Raw genomic sequence first — 21,172 nt, forward strand, 5'->3', positions numbered from 1 at the left:
ACTCAATGCGTCTTGAGTGTGTTCACAACTGTACTTAAAGCTGTCCTCTTGTGATCAGATCACTCAAGACACATGTTGCGGTTATGTGCTGTCACTGTAACCACTTATCTACGAAGACACTCCCTATCTGTGCTCTACTTACTTCTAGGAATGACTTGGCTCAGGCTCAGCTGGAATAATGAACTTCCGAGCACCAATTAAAGCAGAGCTTCCAATGTTTCAATTAAAATGTCACGCCACTTGTCTTCTGAAACCAAACTTTAATCATTGCATATTAATCGCCAAATATTTCATGTTATAGAGAAACACATGAAACCAGGTTTTCAGGGACTTTAGACATTATTTTATGCAGTTTAATGTATGTGGACTCAAGAGGAAAAAAGGGATTCATCGAAACCTTAAAAAAATAAATAAATAAACAAATAAAAAAACACACCCCCTGCCGAAACCCGTCTATTGTCTGAAGGCTCATTGCAGATTTTCTCACAAATTAATAACCACCATTATTTTTGTCAAAAAGCCTTTATTGGAACTAAAAAACAACAAGAAAAATACAAGAAAAGAAATCTTTATACATTCATATATATATTTGATATATTTGCCACTTCATACTGCATCTCACTGAGGCAGGACTGTGTTTTTCCAATCACAATGGTTACATCATGTAATGCAAACCCCCTGTTAAGGTTCTGTATAGAGAACTAAGCACTGCAACCCATTCATGAGACACCCTCTACACATCTTAGCAGAAAACTTAAAGAGTTCATAAGCGATCTGAAAAGGAGAATCCTTTGGCATTAGCACTGTCAGAGAACTTGTTTCCAAGAACGGCTGGCAGCTGTTCTGCACCCCACCTCACTACAGAAACACAAACAGGACGACATTAAAAAGCTCACTTTCCCTTCTTCACATCTCACATCCACTGACACACAAACTGAAAAATGACCGAGAAACGGATGATTCTAGGAATGCTCCATCTTAAGGGTCATTGCGGATTATCATGTAGCATTTATTTCTATCAAGAGTGAACATGAAGGTCTTTTAACACCGAGATGGCTGAGGCAGGCAGCTGATTGGTTGGTAGCTTTTGATTACTTTCAGGGTTTTGCTGGAATTATTGGCGACAAGGGCGCAAGTAACACTTCCACTGCCGCAGTCTAAAACCTGACCTGTAAAAGAAATGTAATACACACTTTTTTCTTTCTGGGCTTTAGCAGTAAGACGTGTAGTTACTAGTAGACATTTTCACATTTAAAAGGAGAACAAATAAGAAAAAATACAAAAATATTCCAACAGAAGAACTGGATATAAATGATAAAAGTGGAAAAAAAACTTAACTTGTTTATAGATATGATACAATTTTATATATACACACATACATATCACATTGAACTCTGTGTACAGCAGCAGAGGTGCTTTGCTTTTTAGGGTGAAACCATCCAACAACACTGGTCTCAAAAGGCTTTGGGGCGGGGGGGGGGGGTGGGGCACACACTGAAGTTAATTCAAGTATATTGATGACATTTATGTCGCCAGTCCAAGACATTTTTTTGGGCTGCACCTGCATCATGTTGGAAGTCAGGGTTGGACTAATTGTTGGTTTTCAATTTCACTGAAGCTCTGATGACATGATAGTTTGGTAGTGCATTTTTGGGGCCATTTAAGGAGGGTTTCAAAAAGGTACCCTTTGAAGTTTTCGTGTAAACAAAGTTATGTTTACATTCAGTGTTTGTCACCACAACACAGTGTGTGTGTGTGTATACCTGTTGAATGCATTCCTTCCTCATTAATCCTTTGCAAAGGTTATTTTTAGACATGTTGGAGCCTGTATTGTTTTACATCCACTACCGATCTTATTCCCTGCCTTTGGTGGTACATTGCTGGGTTTCTTGGTGCATTATTACCACCACCAACAATCAAAATCAGTGAAGCAGTGTGAAGGCCATTAGCAGGAATCTGTCACCCTGCTGGGTGCTTATGCACGCCATAGAAAAAAAAAAAAAGGTAAAAAAAATGGTGACCTACTCATAAAACTTTACACCATAGTGCTAATACTGGTCAAAAAACTATTTGCAATGATGTAAAGCCGTAAAGCTGTCACAGTCATAGAGTAAATCCAAATGAATGAAGACATCCTTAGTCAGGGTTCTAAGGTACTTCTCTGGTAAACCAATCAAATAGATACAGGATTTTTGAGGCCACTACAAATATTGATATTTGAGAGTTTAAAAATGATCCAATAATGAAATATCAGTTCCCATAAATTTGTTTTTGTAACAATTGCAATCCAAGAAATGTGATGGGCAGAAGATTTTGCAGTTTGAGAAATAGAATTCACTACCGTCTGGTGGACAAAATGGTGATACTGTTTAAAAAAAAAATATCTTTGGCATTTATGTACTTCAATGTCTTGTCATTTACCGGCCGACATATACGCCAATACCGACATATCTGCAATGACCTAATATCTGCCTGGATGATTTATCACTGTAAAGATACTATACGTCCACAAATATCAGTAGTTCACAGATCTGAGTATTGGCCTTAAAAAACCCTGCATCTGTTAAACATCCCACCTGTCTCTTCCCTTTAGCTCACCTACTTGCAATCCTGACATTAAGAGCAAACACCGGTGCAAAGATCATCACAAGGTTGGAAGAGTTTACTGAACCTGGTGGAGAGCCGGAGCTGAAGAGGAGGAGCTGAACACTTACAGGTACACCTCACCAATATGATGGAGGGGGATAGGAGGCCTCTGAAATAACTTGCCCCTTACAGGCATGGGTGGTGCACTGGCCCCCAACACAATTATTGACTTAAGTACTTGCAAAAATAAATATTTAGAAAACAACACAATATTCTTCTGTGAGTGGATGTGGTGGTGGGGGGGGTTTGAAACGAGGACATGGCTCTGGGGTTTCAGGAAAACGTAACCTTTTTTCCTCCTCTCCTGATTGCTTTTGTTTGTTCAACAAAGTGCTATGAAAAACTGTTTATTTTTTCAGAAAATAATTCATTGGTTTTCCAGCATGCTGTTGCTGCTGCGGCAGGGACAGTTGTTTCAGTTGGTGCTGTGGTGGTGGGTGGGTGGGTAGGGGGTGATTAGATGACTTTGTAGGTCAGGTAGTCACAGAGCAGCGTAGGGATGGTCAGGGACTCCACCTGCTGGGTGGTCATCACCCGGCGGAGGGACATCCTACACATGTGCTGCAGACTGGGAACGCTACGAGGACACTCCCAGAAGTGCACACTACCATCACGAGTCCTAGAACAAAAAAAAAGCACAGTGAGTTTCTAAACCAAAACTAAAGATAGCCAAGAATGCAAACATCCTGCACATGGTGTCAGCAAGCTGACATGAAACATGGAGAACTGATTTCCTTGGGCTCCTCTATCATAAGGTCACTAAGGTGCGACTGAGGTAATGTGATCTGTATGTTCAGGATTGGTGGGTGTTTGTACATGTAATAGAGCCTTACCCAGCAGCAAGGACACTTCCTTCAGCGGAGAAGGCACAGCAGAGGCCATTAGAGAGAGAGGCGATGGCCTGAGGAGCTCTTTCCTCGATGCTCCAGAAACGAACCAGCCTGAGCAGAGACAGAAAAAAACACTGCTGTCAGAATCCACACTGCATGCAGGAAACTTTGTATTTGTATCACAAGGCGAGCAGCTTGTTAGCGTGAGAGCCACCTAGCTGCTACGTTAGCACATTAACACATGTTCTATTACACAGACTGGTGACGGTTATGGGAAGTTACATCTCCTCTGTCGTACAATTCCCGAGCCACCAGCTCTGCAACTACTTCACTCAGAGCAGCTGTCAATCATATCACATCAGAACTAATTTGATGCTTTACCCCGGGGCTTTCTGAACCTGCCACTTAAACGTACAAAGATGAGAGGAATAAAGGAGAGACTGGAGGGAAATAACAGAACTGGAGATCCTGATGAGATATGAGTGAGTTTACAGTCAGAGACTGAGCTGAACACAAACACACACACACACACACACACACACACACACACACACTCCAACAGATGGTTGGTGTGTACGTTGGTAGCTAGTTCACAGCCAACGTCTGTACAGTTGGTACATTGTCTGTTTAGGGTGAATAAACACAGACTGTAATAGTCCAGAGGTCATTTCAATTCACACAAATGATGTGAACATTTTCTTCCCTTTCTGTCTGCACACAACTTGAGAGTTTTCCCCCGGAGGTGGTGCTAGAACGTGGCTATAGGGTCATTCAAATCAAAGGGGATTATTACTTGGATGGCATGAATGTGATCAGGAAAATGTATTGCCAATCTGCCTCTTAGATTATGAGATTTCTAGTGATGAAAACTGACATTTTGAGATTATAAATTAAATTTATAAAACATTGGGAAGATCTTAGGACTCTTAGTTTACTAAATTGTATGGTAATCTGGCAAGTTGTTGATAAATCTTTGAATGGAGCAAAAAATCTATGAATGGAGCAAAAAAAAAAAAATCACATACAGTTATTTATTAATTAGCATCTGTTCATTACTTGTATTTTCTAACTTTACGGTACCTAAAATAATCACACTGCTGGTCAAAACATTATGACTTTTCCCTGAAATATTTAGAGTGTTCAGTGGGAGGGCTGAGTTGGTTTGTTTTTTTCCACAACCGCCATTTTGCAGTGCTTCCTCCTGCCTCTCTTAACATATTTCCTGCCAACATTTCAGCACTCGGCCAGCCAGTGATCAGAGTGATTAATAGCTACCTTGTGACAGTCATGTGACCCTGGCCAAACAGACCAGCATACCGTAGCTCTGTGCTCCCAAGTCCTCTTTAAGACTCATGACTCCCCAGCAAGACTTAAAAACAAACCGCAGTAAACAGTGAAGCTTTTTTCTGCTGCACTATGCTGTTTATATATCAGCCCATGTGCACTGAAAAATGCTTTAGTGTACCAACATCCACTCGAGAGGCACACAGCTGAACGTGTGGGTTTGTCAAGACTTGTACTGAAATCACTTCTCGTTCAGAAGTTGAACACGTTGAAATATGTGTTGCAAACAGTGCACTTGTTTATCTACTGCTGAAACATTCATGCTGATATAGCTAACCTCCTAGAACAGACAGCAGGACACACAATATCCCAGGACAGCGAAAAAGACAGATATTTTATGTGATAATGTTTTTTCAGGGTTTATGCTCAAGTCAACATGTTCATCATTTTCATTTTAAAAGATCCCCCATTTAAAGAGAAAAGATCAGTTCCTCTTAAAGCAAAGAAAACCCTGAGACCCCCACCACTAAACCGAGTAAAAACACAATTAGTTGAGTTAAGAAATGGCATATAACCAGTTTAAGGAATATTAGTTTATCATTCAGTGTCGTACCTGTCATCAGTAATGCTGGCAATGTGGCGGCCATCAGGGCAGAAGCTCACAGAGCGAACCCAGCGGTCATTTGCCCCTCCAGCAAAAATGGGTGATGGAGGAGGGAAGAGATGGCTGGAGAAAGATGAAAGGTAGGAGCTTAATAACAGCATCAGTATTCACCGTTTTAAAATGGTGAGGCTGTCCAACCATTTACAAATAAGAAGTTTATAACTTGTGACTTGAGAAATTAATTTATTCTCTTGAAAATAGTTGCAATAATACACAGTTTGGGTCAATTCAGTACACTCAGGGGTTTTATAAATACAGCCTTATGTGGTCTAGTGTGACCAGTAGCTAATGTAAGCCAAGATATAAATAGATATTGCTGTGTTTTAGCATTCACCATGATCCTGTAATTACCACTTGTGACCACTGTTAGACAAACTTATCCACTGAGGAAAACCCTGAGGTATGAAAGCTCCAGAAAAAGCTAGTAGGTGGACCTTAAGTTCCCCCAAAATACAATACTTGTATTGTAGTCATTGGCAAATGGAAATATTCCGGTGGACGGACAGTTTACTGATCCCCAATTGGGAAATTCTTTCTTACCCAAGTTCCAGCAGGACGGTGCCCTTGTGGTGGTCCCACACGATGACCCGGGTGTCATAAGAGGCGGTGGCCAACAGCGCCCCGTCTGGTGAAAACTCACAAGACACCACATCATTGTGGTGCCCCTCCAGCTTCTGGATCAAGGTGTACTTATCCATGTTCCATAGGAACACCTGCAATGTGAAGAGAGGACTGTTATAGCCCATGGAATGATTTGGACGGAGTATAGATGTGCTATTTTTTTTTTTTTTTTAAACTTATCATTACTATATGCACTTAAAGAATTTAGCAATTAAATTAAGCAACATGAATTAAAACAGAATTAAACAGTTATACTCAAGTTATGCTCAGTGTCATATTGTTATGCTTTGTAACCTTTAACCAGACCAAACAAACAAAGTGCACATGCTACACAAGCAGCAAGGCTATGTCAAAATGCAATCACTACTCATACATTGACAATTATAGCTAACATCTTTATATAATAGTATTAAAATACAACATCAGAATTTAAATATATACATATTTTAATACATTATTAAATGTACGAAATAAATACTTCTATTATGTTAGCAAAAAAAGTCTACACAAAAAAAAGAGAAAATGAAACAAGTAGTAACTTAAGGTAACCTAAAGTTACTCCACTGGTTTCCCCTTTCAGAGTTTTAGTTCACTGTGTTTACAATAGGCTCGCACCTCCGGCAGAAGCCTACGGAGAGACAGATACTGCAAGAGAAAAGAATATTTTATGGCCAAAAGGTTGATACCTCTGGCACAATACACATATGCTCTCACACACACACACACACACACACACACACACACACACACACACACACACACACACATACACACTGGTAGAAAAGTAATCATCTGTTGCAGCCTTTTGCTTTTTAACAGTCAGCCATGGTCAGAATATTTAGTATTAATATCTTTGCTCCAGTTATACAACTTCTGCACCTTGTCACTCTATTATTGTTAAAAAATGAAAATGCTTCAAAGTGCTGCAAAAACTACTTGACAACAAATGCAGTTAATGATCTACATAAAAACAGTCACATGCAGACTAATGGTTCAGTTTCTTGAGCTGTTTGGTTTTACTCCTCTCTGTACTAGCTACTTTCCTCAGTTTATAGTGTCCCAATTTAAGTTAAAAACATTAGCATCATTTTCTCTGTTGGATTCTTAAGCTGTGTTTTTCATCACAAAGTGTGCTGATGGAAAAATGCGGATGAAATGCAGTATAATTTATCACTGTTCCACTGTTGCTGCCAAAAGCAGAAGCACTCAAATGCTTTTTAGAAAAGCAGAAAAAGCCACAGAAGAACTGCAGATGGAAAAGTTGCCACATAAGTGGGCAATTTGTCGATTGCCTTAAGGCAACAGCGGACATTTGTAGGAAACAAGTGCTCTGCAAAAGGCACAAGAAATATCTCTATTGGAAATCTAAATTAGTCTGAAATCTGCACAATAATTCCATTACATAAGGGGTTGCTGTAACATCTGCAAAGTATTAGAGGCTGCTGGCTAACATGGACAGTAAAGGGAGGGAGCAGGCTGTTGTTGTTAAGGCCCTGACACACCAAGCCGACGGTCGGCCGTCGGCCAGTTTTGGGCCTCGGGTGAGCGTCTGTCAGCCTAGTTTTTGAGGTGTGTCCTGCACTGTTTTATGATCGATTCAGCATGTTGAATCGGTGGCGCAGCTGATTCAGCTTAAACAAATCAGCGCACAAAAAGAGAAACGGAAGTGAGGAAAGCGAGCGAACGAGTAAAGTCAAGCTCTTCTCAATTTTTCATCTTCATCTGATCATTCCAACACACATCAACATGGCCATCTGGAATGAAGCTGTGAGAGTGGCGTGAAAATGTTCAGCAAATGCTGCTTTATTTCATGAAGGTATCATAACAACGGCTTGTATATATCCGCAGTCCTCGGTCTTCCGGTTTCCATTTTTGAATGACGAATACAGACTACCGCCGCCTCCTGGTGTGGAGAGTTATTTCCTCTCACGCAAACGCAGAACGTACGTGGTAGTTGGGAGTGGCTGTAGTCTTTGTCAGGTGTGTTTGAGTGCAACTTTTTCAGCCAAGACATAGGCGACGTGAAACAATGCAATGGTTCTTTGAAATCGGCTTGGTGTGTCTGGGCCTTTAAACTGTTGTGGTTGGCTGAATTATTTTCTATGACTTTCCATTAAAATGCTACACTGTATGGTACTAGGGAAACATTTATACTGACAGTAACAGAAATCCTAGTAACAAAAGAGAAAGCTAGCTTGTGCAGAAAGTGGACGGAGCTATTTAAAGATGGAGGGTGGGGGGTGGGGGGGGCGGGGGGGGGTAGTGTGTTTGGGAGATAGGTGGGGGGTGAAGGGGGATAGAAGGAGTATTTAATAACCACTTTAAAAAGGTGCAATGTGTAACATCTGGCCACATGCTCCCAAGAAATGGGGGATAGCATTTCACCTCTACTACTTGGTCCTTCTAAATTTATAGTCATCAGTTATATAAATAAGCCAACTACTAACTAACAGCAGGGCGAGAACATGCAACATTTTCCAACTTCTGAAACTCTGAGAGCTGGTCAAAATAACACTGCTATCTTATAATCTATAGGTGTGGCGTCAGCCTATGTTGTGTTTACTGTGCCACTAACCGGGGGCTGACGGGCGGCTGTACGCTCCGTGGACATTTTGATAGTTTGTTTTATTGGATTAAATCCAAAGTGGCAAAAACGAGAAAACAACCTCCCTGCCAGATTACTCCTTTCCCAGAAGGAAATACAAATCAGTTTTTCTTGTTTCTGCGACTTTGGATTTAATCCAATAAACAAAAAAACAAAGCGTACACGGACCCTGTACCTTCAACGAGACTGACAAGCCCCCAGGACAACTCTACTTCTTTGTCCGCGTCTTCTTTGTCCGCCACAGTGACTCACTATCACGAGTGGTATTACAAGACGGGCCGGGGCTAGCTGGTTAGCATGCTCATTTCAGTAGATATCTCTGCAACACAATACATAGATGTCTTTGGCATAAGGTCGACCGTGTAACCTCTTCTGTTGATAATGTTAGTTCATTTTTTTTTAACGTTTTAAACTAAAATTCTGGCCAGATTTTACACATTACACCTTTAATGACAGTTTGAACCTGAAATAAATAAGAGGAACTGCAACAGCAGAGGTAGACAGACATGGAGCAGCACCTACGTACAGATCGGTGCCAGGCTGCCCCTGGCCAGGCCTTTGGGCATTGCGCACTGTGCGTCCCCGGTTTACACCGGCTGCTCAAAATGTCAGCGCGGCGCTCCCTTCAAAACCAATCACACACTGAGCTCTGCCACCACCTGTGACAGGGAGAGCAAGACACACACTGTAGGGACACACAATCTAACAAAACGACCACCATGTCTACTATCACAACCATGTTCAGATTGATCTAGAGCTGCAACATTGTAGATAAGGTGAACTAATGGCGGCCAGTCTATGGAATCAATATCCAGAAACATGTCTGCCATAAGGGCTGCAGAAATATGGGAATAAAAGAAGAAAATGTTTTTTTTTTTATCTTATCTGACCTTTGATATTATGCAAGAGGTCAGAATTGTTTTTAAATTGGCAAGAGTGTTGTTGTGGAAGTTACTTAAAAAAATATTTGTAAGATTCCCCTGCTGTATTGATTTAAAGATTTTGTTTAGTCTCCCCCCCCCTAACAAATACTTTTAGGAGGTATCTGAGTTACATAATGAAACAAGTTTACTTCAGCTATACAACAATAGTGAAAACAGTTGTCTGCTCTGCATGCAAAATTCAGAACACCAAAAGCCTGTTATGTTTTTTTCCCCCCACTGCAAACAAAAGCAGAATCTAGTAGATGAGGGTGGCACAACTTATCATGACACTGAGCACAGTTTGTTCTAAGGTGGAAATGGGAGGGCAGGGCAGATGGGAAGTGTTTTGATTTGTAAGTTGATTCAGCATGACTGGTCACAAGCAACTGAACAAAGATTAGCTAGCAATCACAATCAAAAATAAGTAAAAAGGAACTTGTGTACGTACTGCTTTGCCAGCGCCGACTGAGCACAGGATGGAAGAGTCAGGGGAGAAGGCGCTGCAGTACACCCAGTACTGATGCCCCCGCAAAACCTTCACCATGTTACCTACAAGACACAAACAACATTATCTCAGTTGAAGCAGTACGCCGTGTCCTTTACTGTCAACGCTACACTGCTTTCACAGACCACACATTATGAGTCACGTTAAGATTTTTCTTTTGCCGTGTTTACCTTTATTTGACACCAGACAGTATAAAGTAGAGGCAGACAGGAAACACAGAGAGAGAGAGAGAGAGAGAGGAGGTAGGCTATGCAACAAAGGTCTCAGTCCGGAATTGAGCCAGTGACTCAGAGGCCATGTGGTATGCACTTAAATCATTTAGCTATCAGGATGGCCACATAATAAGTCACTTATTTTGATTTATTACATTTCCCACAGATATTATTTGAGCACCATACCCGTCTTGTGGACTGTACTACAAAGGATAGGGCAGGGCTGATTCTGTATTTTTCTTTTGCTAACAATTTCCATGAACCAAAAATTGCGTTAGTCTCTCAATACTTTATATAGTTTCATGTTTAAAGAAGCCACAATAATTACCTAAAAACAGCTGGTCACTCATTTTTAGCAAACATTACTCAAACGGGAGGAAATTGTGCATTTGTTGGGGACTATTTTCAGCAGCGGATTCATTTTCCAATAATGGGATTTGGTGACAATAAACAAAATACATGTTATCACCAGACTTTGAGTTGAGATAACAATGTTCATTAAACAGTCAACCAAGAACTAGCAGCATGTGCAACTGATTCTAACTGACCCATGAAGAAGAAATGTAGGTCACACCACTAATGCCATGTAAAGGGACATCAACCATGCATGGCCCAGGCGCTATGCACATGATCTGTGAATGCTTGCTGGAGAGTGTGTTGTTTTAAGTAGCCCTGAAGGGATGTATTTTGTGGTTCATGCGGACCATACAGCAGATCAGGGACTATCATAATGTCTGTGTGCAACTGTATTTCCCTATGCATATAAAACAAGAATAAATACGACCAATACACTAGGCTTTAGCTGGGCTATTTTTCACATATACAGGCTGGCCATAGCCCCGGGATATTTTGCCTACTTTTCAAAACTGGCTGGTATTCCCCTGCCAACAGCAAGCTCTGAGTTGAACAAACAAAAGGTCCCAGAGTTCTGCTTCAGCTTTGAAGTAAAAGAAAAGAAAAGAAAAGAAAAGACAGTTGAGCTAAAATGAAAACAGTTCATCCACATACCATCATCTTTGAGGTCCCAAACACGGAGGGTCTTATCTCTGGATGCAGAGACCAGCATGAGACTGCCATCGGGTGCAAAGGTCAGGTCTCGCACTATATCAGTATGGTCCATCAGATTCAGCAACAGTTTTCCTGCAGCAAGCCATGAAATCAAACAGGGGATTAATGAAAAAGCCATCCATAGTTAAGTGCAACTACTCCTCAGTCAGGTTTGAGAGCTGTCAGTGGTACAGTGTTTATAGGCACGGCAAGAACTACATTCCAGTTCCAATGCAGACCTACAGGCTGTTTGAATATTACGTTTTTACTCACATTCGAACGAAAGTTGTAATTTAAAATACAAAGTGACAGCCCTAGTGTACACATGCCATAACTAAACCATGGCTTTCTTCCAATGAGAAGATTGGGTTTGTTTACTCAAAATACCTACTCATACCTATTTATTGATAGTGTGCCAATGATGACACAATACCAAAAGTAGTGCTGTATATCCTCAAATTGTTTCTTATTAACTTCCTCTTTCTTTTTCTCAAAAGGAAGCAGACCCATAATGTGAAACAACCTTTTTACTACTTTCAGACTGCCCAAACAAGACTCCCTTTGGAGTATGTATCAGCTTATAGCCTCATGGATTTCAGATAGTGTTGATTCAACTTAGTGCCTCCAAAATCCCACTGCTGTTGTACACATTAACAAGTGACTGCCAAAAATGTGACACCCATTTACCGTATTTAAATTGAAATACTTGGTCTGATTACCGACTAATGAAGCTGAAAAGGGAAACTACTTCTAATTAACAAAAATGTGTCCTCACCAGTGTAAACATCCCAGATCTTGATGCGACCATTGTTGAGGCCTGTTGCCAGTAGCAGCTGGTCCTGACCGAACTTGAAGCGGTGCCACTCGATGTTAACACAGCGGCTCTGCTTCTCTGGCACCGAGGAGCCGAAGGCCAAGCCCCAGACGATGTCACCGCAGTCGATGGTGTGTTCGCGGGGCTCGTCGGCCGCTGGGATTACCTGGCCTTCGGCGCTGTTCTGAAGAGACAAACACCGGGGGCTCAAGGCATTGGTGGCCTCCCCGCTTTTGCCCATTGAACTACAGCAACAGAGAATGGAGACAGATACAAGAGGCGGTCAACAAGAGACAGCCCAGGTGAGCAGTTCGGCCACGTTGGCATGGTACAAGTGTTTTCCCCCAGCACCGCACAGCGAGGTAACGTTGTTTACCTCAATGACGTAATGGAAGTTAGTCATAAATCAGAGGTACTATTCCACTGCCAAGTTTAGTGTTTTTTGCCACTGCAAAAAAAGCAGCCAACCAGCCACGGCCTGCTGTTTTGGGACAGCAAGCACTTGTTCCACAGACAATTTCAAAGTGTGGCTCTGAGAGTCACAAGGCGCTATTGAGTGGAAAAAGAGCCTGTTAAGCAGAAAGGCAGCTGATAAAAAAAGCCACATGTCCTTGGCACTGAGGAGCACCTCTTTGTGTACGTTCTGCTTTCTGTGTAAGGCGGAATGGGAAACTGAGGGCCAGTAAATGGCTAGATTGTTCTATTAGTAAATAGATCTGCACCAAAACAATATACAGTATGTAGATCTATGTGCCTCATTCACCAAATGAGTGCATTACATCATGACTTGATTTCATGCAGTGTAGCTAAAGATTTGGCTGTATTATTGTTTTTTTAAACAGCTACTTTTCTTAAACACTGCAGATAAAACAGCACATAGCAATCACATTTTACGGCAAAACATGCAGTGGTAACATTCTCCAGCTGCTAATGTTTTCTGCTTCTTCCACACTTTGTCCTATCTGGACAAACTGTAAAATATGCACTCCTAAAAGTATGCTTTATCAAAGTATGGCTAAGTCATGTGTGAAAATAATTTGGCCCACTGTCTGCGTAGAACAACATGACAACAAGTGCCATAATACTAATGACATCAAGTTCAGCTTCCTGATAATCTCAGAGGAATTTGCTGTTTCACAAAACTCCAGTGATTCGCCTGACTTCAGGTAAGCGTTTAAATGTATCTGCCAAGTTTGGTTGCTGTGGGTCTGGCGGTTTCTGAGTCCCACGCTTCTAGTGTATAATAATAATAATAAAAGAATAATTCCTGCATTCAGGCCTAACCATTACATGGATGACACATAAAATAAGTACTCCACAATAAAATACTATAAACCTAAAAAAGGGCATAACCTAAAGAGGTTTCTTAAACACTGTTTACAATTGAAGGTTTTCAGATGAAAAAAGTCTAAACAATTGAACAAAATCATAAATATGTATGTTAATGTTTTATCAATCATGGTTGCTACATTAAAGTACTGGTAGTAAATGAACTGCAGTTTAAAAAAATACTTACAAGTCCTTCAGACATTTTGCCAAGGGAATGAGCCTGACAATGCGATGCCCCTGAGACCAAGCGAAGTAGGAACCATTGGGTGCAAAGGCTACCGTCCAAGCCTCGCGTCCAGACTTCTGGTCGAAGGGAGCAACGGGCACCAGCAGTTCACCGATGAACTTTGCCTTACCTGGTGAAAAAACAACAACTACACTGTTAGGATCACTTATTAACACATTCAGTCTTATTCGAGCCAACCCACAGGAATTCCAGTCATCCCAAAGTAACTTATTCACTGGCTGCAGTGGGCTTGTCACTGCTGCAGGAATCTGATTGGTTAACTGTGCTATCGGCACAAAAACAGCACGTCATAAAATGAAGAAACCGCTTACAAAATAAACTAATAGGGAATACTCTATATATCCACAGTCTTGGGCCATACTTGACCTCTTACAATGATGCATTGACCTATACTTGCCCTCCTAGGTCAATGCAAGACCCCCTGAGGGCAAATTTGTGATACTAGGCTATAGAAATAAAACTGACTTGTATAGTATAGTCAGATCTGAAAAGTAACCTTTAACTAACACTTCCCATGTAAATCTTATAGACTCCAGAAACACAACTAACAGATTGATAGACAATTTCACAACAATTCTCAGACACACAAGCAGCACCTTTTTTATACATAAGTATAGTTGTCTGCAGATAACAAATTACTTTAACATATTTTCATGCCCAAGTGTAAATAAATTGGAATTTTTTTTTGTTTTTTTAAATTGCAGTATGGTATTAGTAGAGTTATAGATTCTGACAATAAGGAAACACAGAATTAGCTCAAATGTTGAACTGAAGAATTCAACACATTTCCCTTTACTAACATTAAAAACACCACCAAGACCAAGAAGGTGGATCATATCAGTCCAGTTCTGAGGTCTCTACACTGACTCCCTGTCTCTCAGAGCATTGATTTCAAAATACTCCTGCTGGTTTACAAAGCACTAAATGGTTTAGGGCCATAATACATTTCTGATCTTCTGCTATGTTATGAACCATCCAAACCTCTCAGGTCGTCTGGATCAGGTCTGCTTAGTTTCCCCAGTTAGAACTAAACATGCAGAAGCAGCGTTCAGTTTTTAAGGCACCACATATCTGGAACAAGCTCCGAGAAACCTCAAACTCAAACTCTGAGTTATTTTAAATCAAAGCTTAAAACTTTCCTGTTTGCTGCTGCCTATTATTAAACCAGATAATGATCTTATATACTGCACTAGAGCTTTTACTCTTGTGTGTTATATTCTATTTCAGCTTCTATCCTCGCTTTTATTTTGAGCTTGTTTTTATTTTCTAATCTTTAATGTTTTTATTACTGTTTTAATTATGTCTTAATGTTCTTTTGTTTCAAATATTGTTTTTATTATGAAGCATGTGCATGCATGTCAGTGATACATACTTCTGTGGGGTGTGTATCATGCCTCATTTTTGATATATATATCAACAAAAACAGACAATACTAGGAACTAAGGGCAAACACAAATGGAGACAAGCAAATACAAAGAACATAATTAATTAAATGGAAAAAAAAAAATAAAAAAAACCTATAAATAAATAAATAAATAAATAAAACACAGACAACACCCTAAGGCACACAAATCAGGGAGACATTGTCTTAATGGTATTTTGCATTTTGTTCTTGAATGTTTATGTAAAGCACTTTGAATTGCCCTGTTGCTGAAATGTGCTACACAAATAAAGCTGCCTCGCCTACATGAGACACGTTACACGGCCATGTGTAGCTGCGCGTGGGCACGTAACCTCCGTCTCTCTGTGTGTGTGTGTGTGTGAGGCAACATTATGAATCAGTCACTAGGAGCGTGGGGGAGGGAACAAGAGACTGAACCATGGTGGTTCAACCAGAGAGAAGAAGAGCATCCATTTTTTAAACATTAACCTATTTTATTTTGAACACAACACACGTGTTCATCCAGACTATGTCCTCAGCTGACTCTTCATTCACATCACTCTGTTAATTACTCAGCTATTGCTTCTCCTCTGTGTTATTCATTAGTATGATGTTGTAAAGCGTCCTTTGGTTTGTTAAAGGCGCCATATAAGTCTAATTTATTATTATTAATATTATTATTATTAATGCATGTATGGTTACCTGAGACGGTGCATAACGTTACACTTTAACCAGACAGTCCTGAAGTGAGCTAGCAGCTCTCTATACACCGTGAAGCTACCGTTAGCCGTAATGCTAAAGCCAGACAAACACTGCAGCTCCACGCACACACACAAGACCTTTGTACACAACATTGGACTCATTTGTCATTTCTTACTCACCTATGTCATTTTCGTTTACAGGGTCTGGGAAGCTTGCCATCTAAATAAGGGCACAGACTTGAGAGAAAGCCAGGCAGGAACTGATAAAGAGAAGATATTAAAGAGGAAAACGAGTAAAACGGAGCGTTGGACGGCTTCTTCTTCTTCTTCTCCTCCTCTAACGTCTGTCTGTCAGAGTCCGTCTTCTCTTCCGTTCGCTTCGTCGACAAATACCGCTTAGTTTTACGGTTTAAATGTATAATTATGCTAGAACTGTTTAACACGTAATTATAGCACTCCCTTCCGTCGACTTCGATAGGATTCCTGCTGGTACGCGATGGCTTCTGACTGGATGTTACCGAGCTATTTCCATATATAAAGGAGGAGTGACATGGGAGGGACGTCCTTACACGTCAGCACAGTTGCCATGGTAATACTATTAACGCCCACATCCATGTTAACGCCTCCCCTTGGTTGTCTAAAAGGGAACCAGTAAATTGGAGGAATCTCTCGCGAGATGTTAGACATTAGGCATGACGTTGAGGTCGTCGGGCAGTGAGTCTCGCGAGAGTTCCTGCAGCCGTCGAATCAGATTTCCGTAATTTACGGGTTACCTTCTAGACACGACCATTTTTTTCCTCTTCTTATATAGATAGATAGATAACTAAGCTAGATAGATAGTAACTGTATTGATCCCGAGGGAAATTCCATAGTACAAAACATGTTAGTAAAAAGGCAGTAAAAAAGTTAGTAGTGCAAAGTACAAAGTACAAAAAAAAATATACCAGATATAACAATACAAGGAGATGAAGAAAACTGTTAAAAGTGAATATAGTGCAGGGTAACAGCTGTGATACAGGACTATTAAAAAAGTGAATATAGTGCATTATTATCTTCTCTTTATATATATATCCATGTTCTTCTTCCTTTGGCAACAAACAACAAAATTGCACATTGCTGCCACCAACTGGTAGGCCTGTAAAGTATTTTTTATTCTGAAGCATTTATAATAATAATAATATATAATAAACTTTATTTATATAGCACTTTTCTAAAGAAGGTTACAAAGTGCTTTTCAGAACCTCCCCCCCCCCCAAAAAAAAAAAACAATAAATCAGCAAAGAATAAAATACAATCAACAGAGGGATCATAAAAACAAGAAACATCTGGGGGTAAAATACAAATTAGAAAGCAGAATAAAATGGCCAGAGAGGGATGATAAAAGCCAGCATCATATTAATCACTCAAAAACGCTTTCCCATAAAAGAAAGTTTTTAGAAGTCTATGTAGTAAATTAGTACATCATATTATACAATTTTCTTGGCTGGACTGCAGGAGTGGGCGGATTCAAAGCAGGTCTGGACCCAGGAAATTCAGATACAGATTTTAAAGATTAAAAATAATGGTGTATCAGTCAAAAATGTATTTGTTTAACACATAGCCTAAAATAATTAAACATTTTTGATATGGATCTCATATATTTAGTTATCAAGCTGTGACCGAGATATGCACTGAATGATACATTTTAACTTGTCTAAAACATAACAGTAACAGTAGGTTTACATTTTAAACTGGAAATGTCACTGGAAATTAAAATAGCTTAAAAAAAGTGCATTTCACTATAAAAATACCTTCTATAGGGAGTTGAATCGCAGTGCATTCTGGGGCGGCGCTGCCATTTTTGGAGGATAGCAGCTGTTATTATCTGTCACTTTCTATGTACTTATGCATATGCAAAATTGCTGTTTTTGCTGTAATTTTACCTGAATTGTTCTATTATTTTACAGATTAAAAAAAACATTAACTGTTCAAATCAATAACAGAATGAAAACAGTGAAACTTTGAAAACAGCATCCTTTAGTTTTTACATATCGCCAGGATTAAATGAATGTTCTTGCTTAGTTACTTTGGTTAACGTTACAGTCCACAGACTACACTAGCTGTTTTTATTGTCTGCCTGCATGTCAGGTTGCAAACAACAACAAAACAACATTTTACTTTTTCATATCTACACCCTAAATGGGCAAAATATCCTGGAAGATACAAACTGTAAAATGAAAATAAATAGAAATTGGGTTATTCAAACCTTGAAGAGATGAAAAGTAACAATGATTTAATTGTCTTTCTCTGGATGATTGACTCAAATGTTATGTTATAATTTATGATATTTGTACCAACAAAAAAGTGAAATAAAGTTGTACTTTATAGAAAAAGCTTTAATGATCATGTTAATGTATTTACAAATATATAACTCACAAACAAATCAGACAACGAAATTATATCAAGGACTAAGAAATGTCCTGCGTACTAGAAAACTTCTGTGCAAAGCGAAATAAAAACACAGCGATCACCAACAACCGTTACACAACCTCGGGGAGAAACAAACATGTCTAATCTTCACCTTCTTCAGAGACAAAGTAGCTGAGCCAGAAGTGTAGAGTTCCTTCAAAATAATTTCAAATCTAACAATGTTTTCTTCCTGTTTGGCAGTCCCATGACTACTGACAACATGTAGAGACGGGCTCCATATAAAAGGGTTGGACAGGGTCTAGACCAGGATGTGGTTTCTGCACTGTGGATATGGCATATACATTCTTACAAGATCATATGCACTGTAAACAATGCAATGCTGCTAAATGGCTCCACTTCAGTTCATACATTGAAGCACTGAGCAAATCACAATGTGGGTATGCATACTGTAAAGAGAAAATCTCCCTTACATCATCTTACACTTTTCATACATTCCAGCACCAACCTGACTCATTTATATGGAGTCTGGAGTCTGTCCATGGAAAAAAAAAACTTTACAGTGTTTTATTACAATCAATTTAATAAATTGATTTTGAATTATTTAATTAGCATTTGAACTGTGCATTATAAAACTAAAACTAAAAAATTATTAGATGAATTCAAAATGTGTGTCACCTAAAACACACTCACACTGCGTACACAAATTAAAGAAAGGTGTCTTTAAAATAGAGGGATAATGAAATGGACACTGTAAATACTTAAGCATTAAAACAATTAATAGTGAAATTATAATGACAGGGAGACACATTGGTAAAGGAAATAACACATTTAGCTCTAGCTGTGTATAGATCTCAATGACTTCCTACATTTCCCCAAAGCCTGTGCAAAGACAACACTCTTGACTCAAACTACAACATGTAGTGTGGCTGTACTAGTGTACGTGGCATCATGTGATCTATAGTATGTTTGATCAGTTCTACAGAATAATAACTACTTCACACCCAGATAAACAAAATAAACCCTGAAACATGACGTGCATTGCAAATATCTGTGTGAGCTATACTGCGTTCCTTACAGTTGCCGGTGGATTTTTCCTTTAGTGCTGCATCAAATGTGGAGATCTATGAGATTAAGTATGTTTCTGACCTACACATAAGGTGTGTTTGGAAGACTAATCGAGCGTGGATCTGCAGTGATCAAAGAGAAAAATCAAGATATTTCCCAAACTGTTGGGACTGCTTCTATAAATTACTTTCTCTGTTATGACTGAAAGCTCTAAATGGTACTAAATAGTCCTTATGTTGCCTATAAGCATAGGGAAATAACCTATACTCCTATACGGAAGATTTGTGCTTCTATGGTGCGTCAAAAACCTAAATGGAGGAGAATAATTGGGGTGGGTTTCCCTGAGAGGAGAAGACATCAAATAGTTTCCTAAAAGAAGAATCAAACATCAACCCACTTACACATCACAGCAAAAAACATGACACAACTCAGGAAGCCAGCTCATTAAGACACATCCCAACAGACAACAATCCGAGTATCAAAGACCCTGAGACACTGATCTCAGGGTCTTTGATCCTTTTTTCTTTCAGAGTATTATATATTATTATATTATGAAACCAATGATATGGGATTATATGCGGCGATACTGTGGATCTGGAAGGGTTTACGTGGCTGGGTGAAAGGTCATGGACTAAAAACATAAGCCAGCCATCTGTTCCATGCTTCCTGTGACTCATGACTGACTGGTTGTGTAAGGGTCCGTCATGCAAATCAAAAAAAAAAAGCCAATAAAAGGTCAATCATTTGTAGATTAATATTGATTACTTGCAGAGTCCTCCTTTAAGGTTCAGTGCGGGACTTTTACATAACGAACATCCGTTACGTTCAAGCCCTTGTCAAACGAGATCACACAATGCTGATAAAGCCTATCACGTCAGGGTAAGCTCTCAGTATTTCCCAGTACACCGGAGTGAGTGAGTTGTGTGTGTCTGTGGCGACTTTCCCGCGCTGGCACCCTGGTGATGCATTTTACATCAACCAGCCACAGCACTGGTGGCGGGGGAGATGCAGCGAGCTCACCTGCAGTCCTACCTCTTAAGCAGTGTCAACAGTATTTGCGTAAGAGGGGGGGGAGACAAAAGATACGCACTCCTGCTTTAAGGAAACACTGCTCTGCCCTACATATACATACATATATATATACATACATATATATATATATATATATATATACATATATACATACATATGTATATATGTATATATATATATATATATATATATATACATATATACATACATATGTATATATGTATATATATATATATATATATATATATATACATATATACATACATACATACATATGTATATATGTATACATATATATATATATATGTATATATATATATATATATATATATACATATATATATATATATACATATACATATATACATATATATATATATATACACATATATATATACATACATATACATATATATATATATATATAATACCTGAACCTGATGACCTTTCAACCCAGCTACATGAGTACTAACCAGTGTTTTTGCATGTTTCAGCCCATTTATTAAAGCTGTATTCATTTCTATTTTGGCCACATGGTGGCAGCAGAACTGTGACACAAAGCTGATATATCACCTCATAAAGTTATGATAAACAACTCCTGAGACAAATGTGTGTCTCTTTAGCTGCTAGATGCTCCACTATGTTCACCAGCTATAGTCTCCAACTGTGTCCGTCTGCCGTTTGCTGCTGAGCAGGTAGTGAACAGTGGATGTATCGCAGCTGTTCCAAATCAATGAGCTGAAAAAGACTCAATGTGCTGAGGTGCACTGCAGGGTTGGTGATAGTTCTCTGTGGGTTTGTCACTACAAGTGACGCTTATTATTACACCGTCACTTGATCGATTGTTCGTATAAAAA

The 21,172-nt window shown here is 39.4% G+C and overlaps 1 protein-coding gene across 1 annotated transcript; it reads right to left on the reverse strand.

Moving 5' to 3' along the window:
* Positions 1–506: 506 nt before the first annotated feature.
* On the reverse strand, positions 507–16,331 carry wsb1 (WD repeat and SOCS box containing 1). Its single transcript, XM_037775525.1, has 9 exons — positions 15,990–16,331; positions 13,668–13,836; positions 12,113–12,396; positions 11,299–11,430; positions 10,022–10,122; positions 5,965–6,137; positions 5,374–5,487; positions 3,480–3,587; positions 507–3,265 (listed from the first exon to the last, which is right to left on the reverse strand). The coding sequence occupies exons 1-9, from the start codon at positions 16,027–16,029 to the stop codon at positions 3,103–3,105; spliced, it is 1,284 nt and encodes a 427-aa protein (XP_037631453.1). The 5' UTR covers positions 16,030–16,331; the 3' UTR covers positions 507–3,102.
* Positions 16,332–21,172: the final 4,841 nt, after the last annotated feature.

The sequence above is a fragment of the Sebastes umbrosus genome, chromosome 7, assembly GCF_015220745.1.
Source record: "Sebastes umbrosus isolate fSebUmb1 chromosome 7, fSebUmb1.pri, whole genome shotgun sequence".
NCBI classification, from domain to species: domain Eukaryota; kingdom Metazoa; phylum Chordata; class Actinopteri; order Perciformes; family Sebastidae; genus Sebastes; species Sebastes umbrosus.

What these genes read in the sequence shown, in the direction of transcription:
- wsb1 (XM_037775525.1), bottom strand. Translation starts at nt 16,029, where the DNA reads ATGGCAAGCTTCCCAGACCCTGTAAACGAAAATGACATAG. An exon ending in GCAAAATGTCTGAAGGACTT is followed by an intron (nt 12,397 to 13,667) that starts GTAAGTATTTTT and finishes CTGTTGCTGTAG; the next exon opens with TTCAATGGGCAAAAGCGGGG. An exon ending in GGAAGTGTCCTTGCTGCTGG is followed by an intron (nt 3,266 to 3,479) that starts GTAAGGCTCTAT and finishes TTTTTGTTCTAG; the next exon opens with GACTCGTGATGGTAGTGTGC.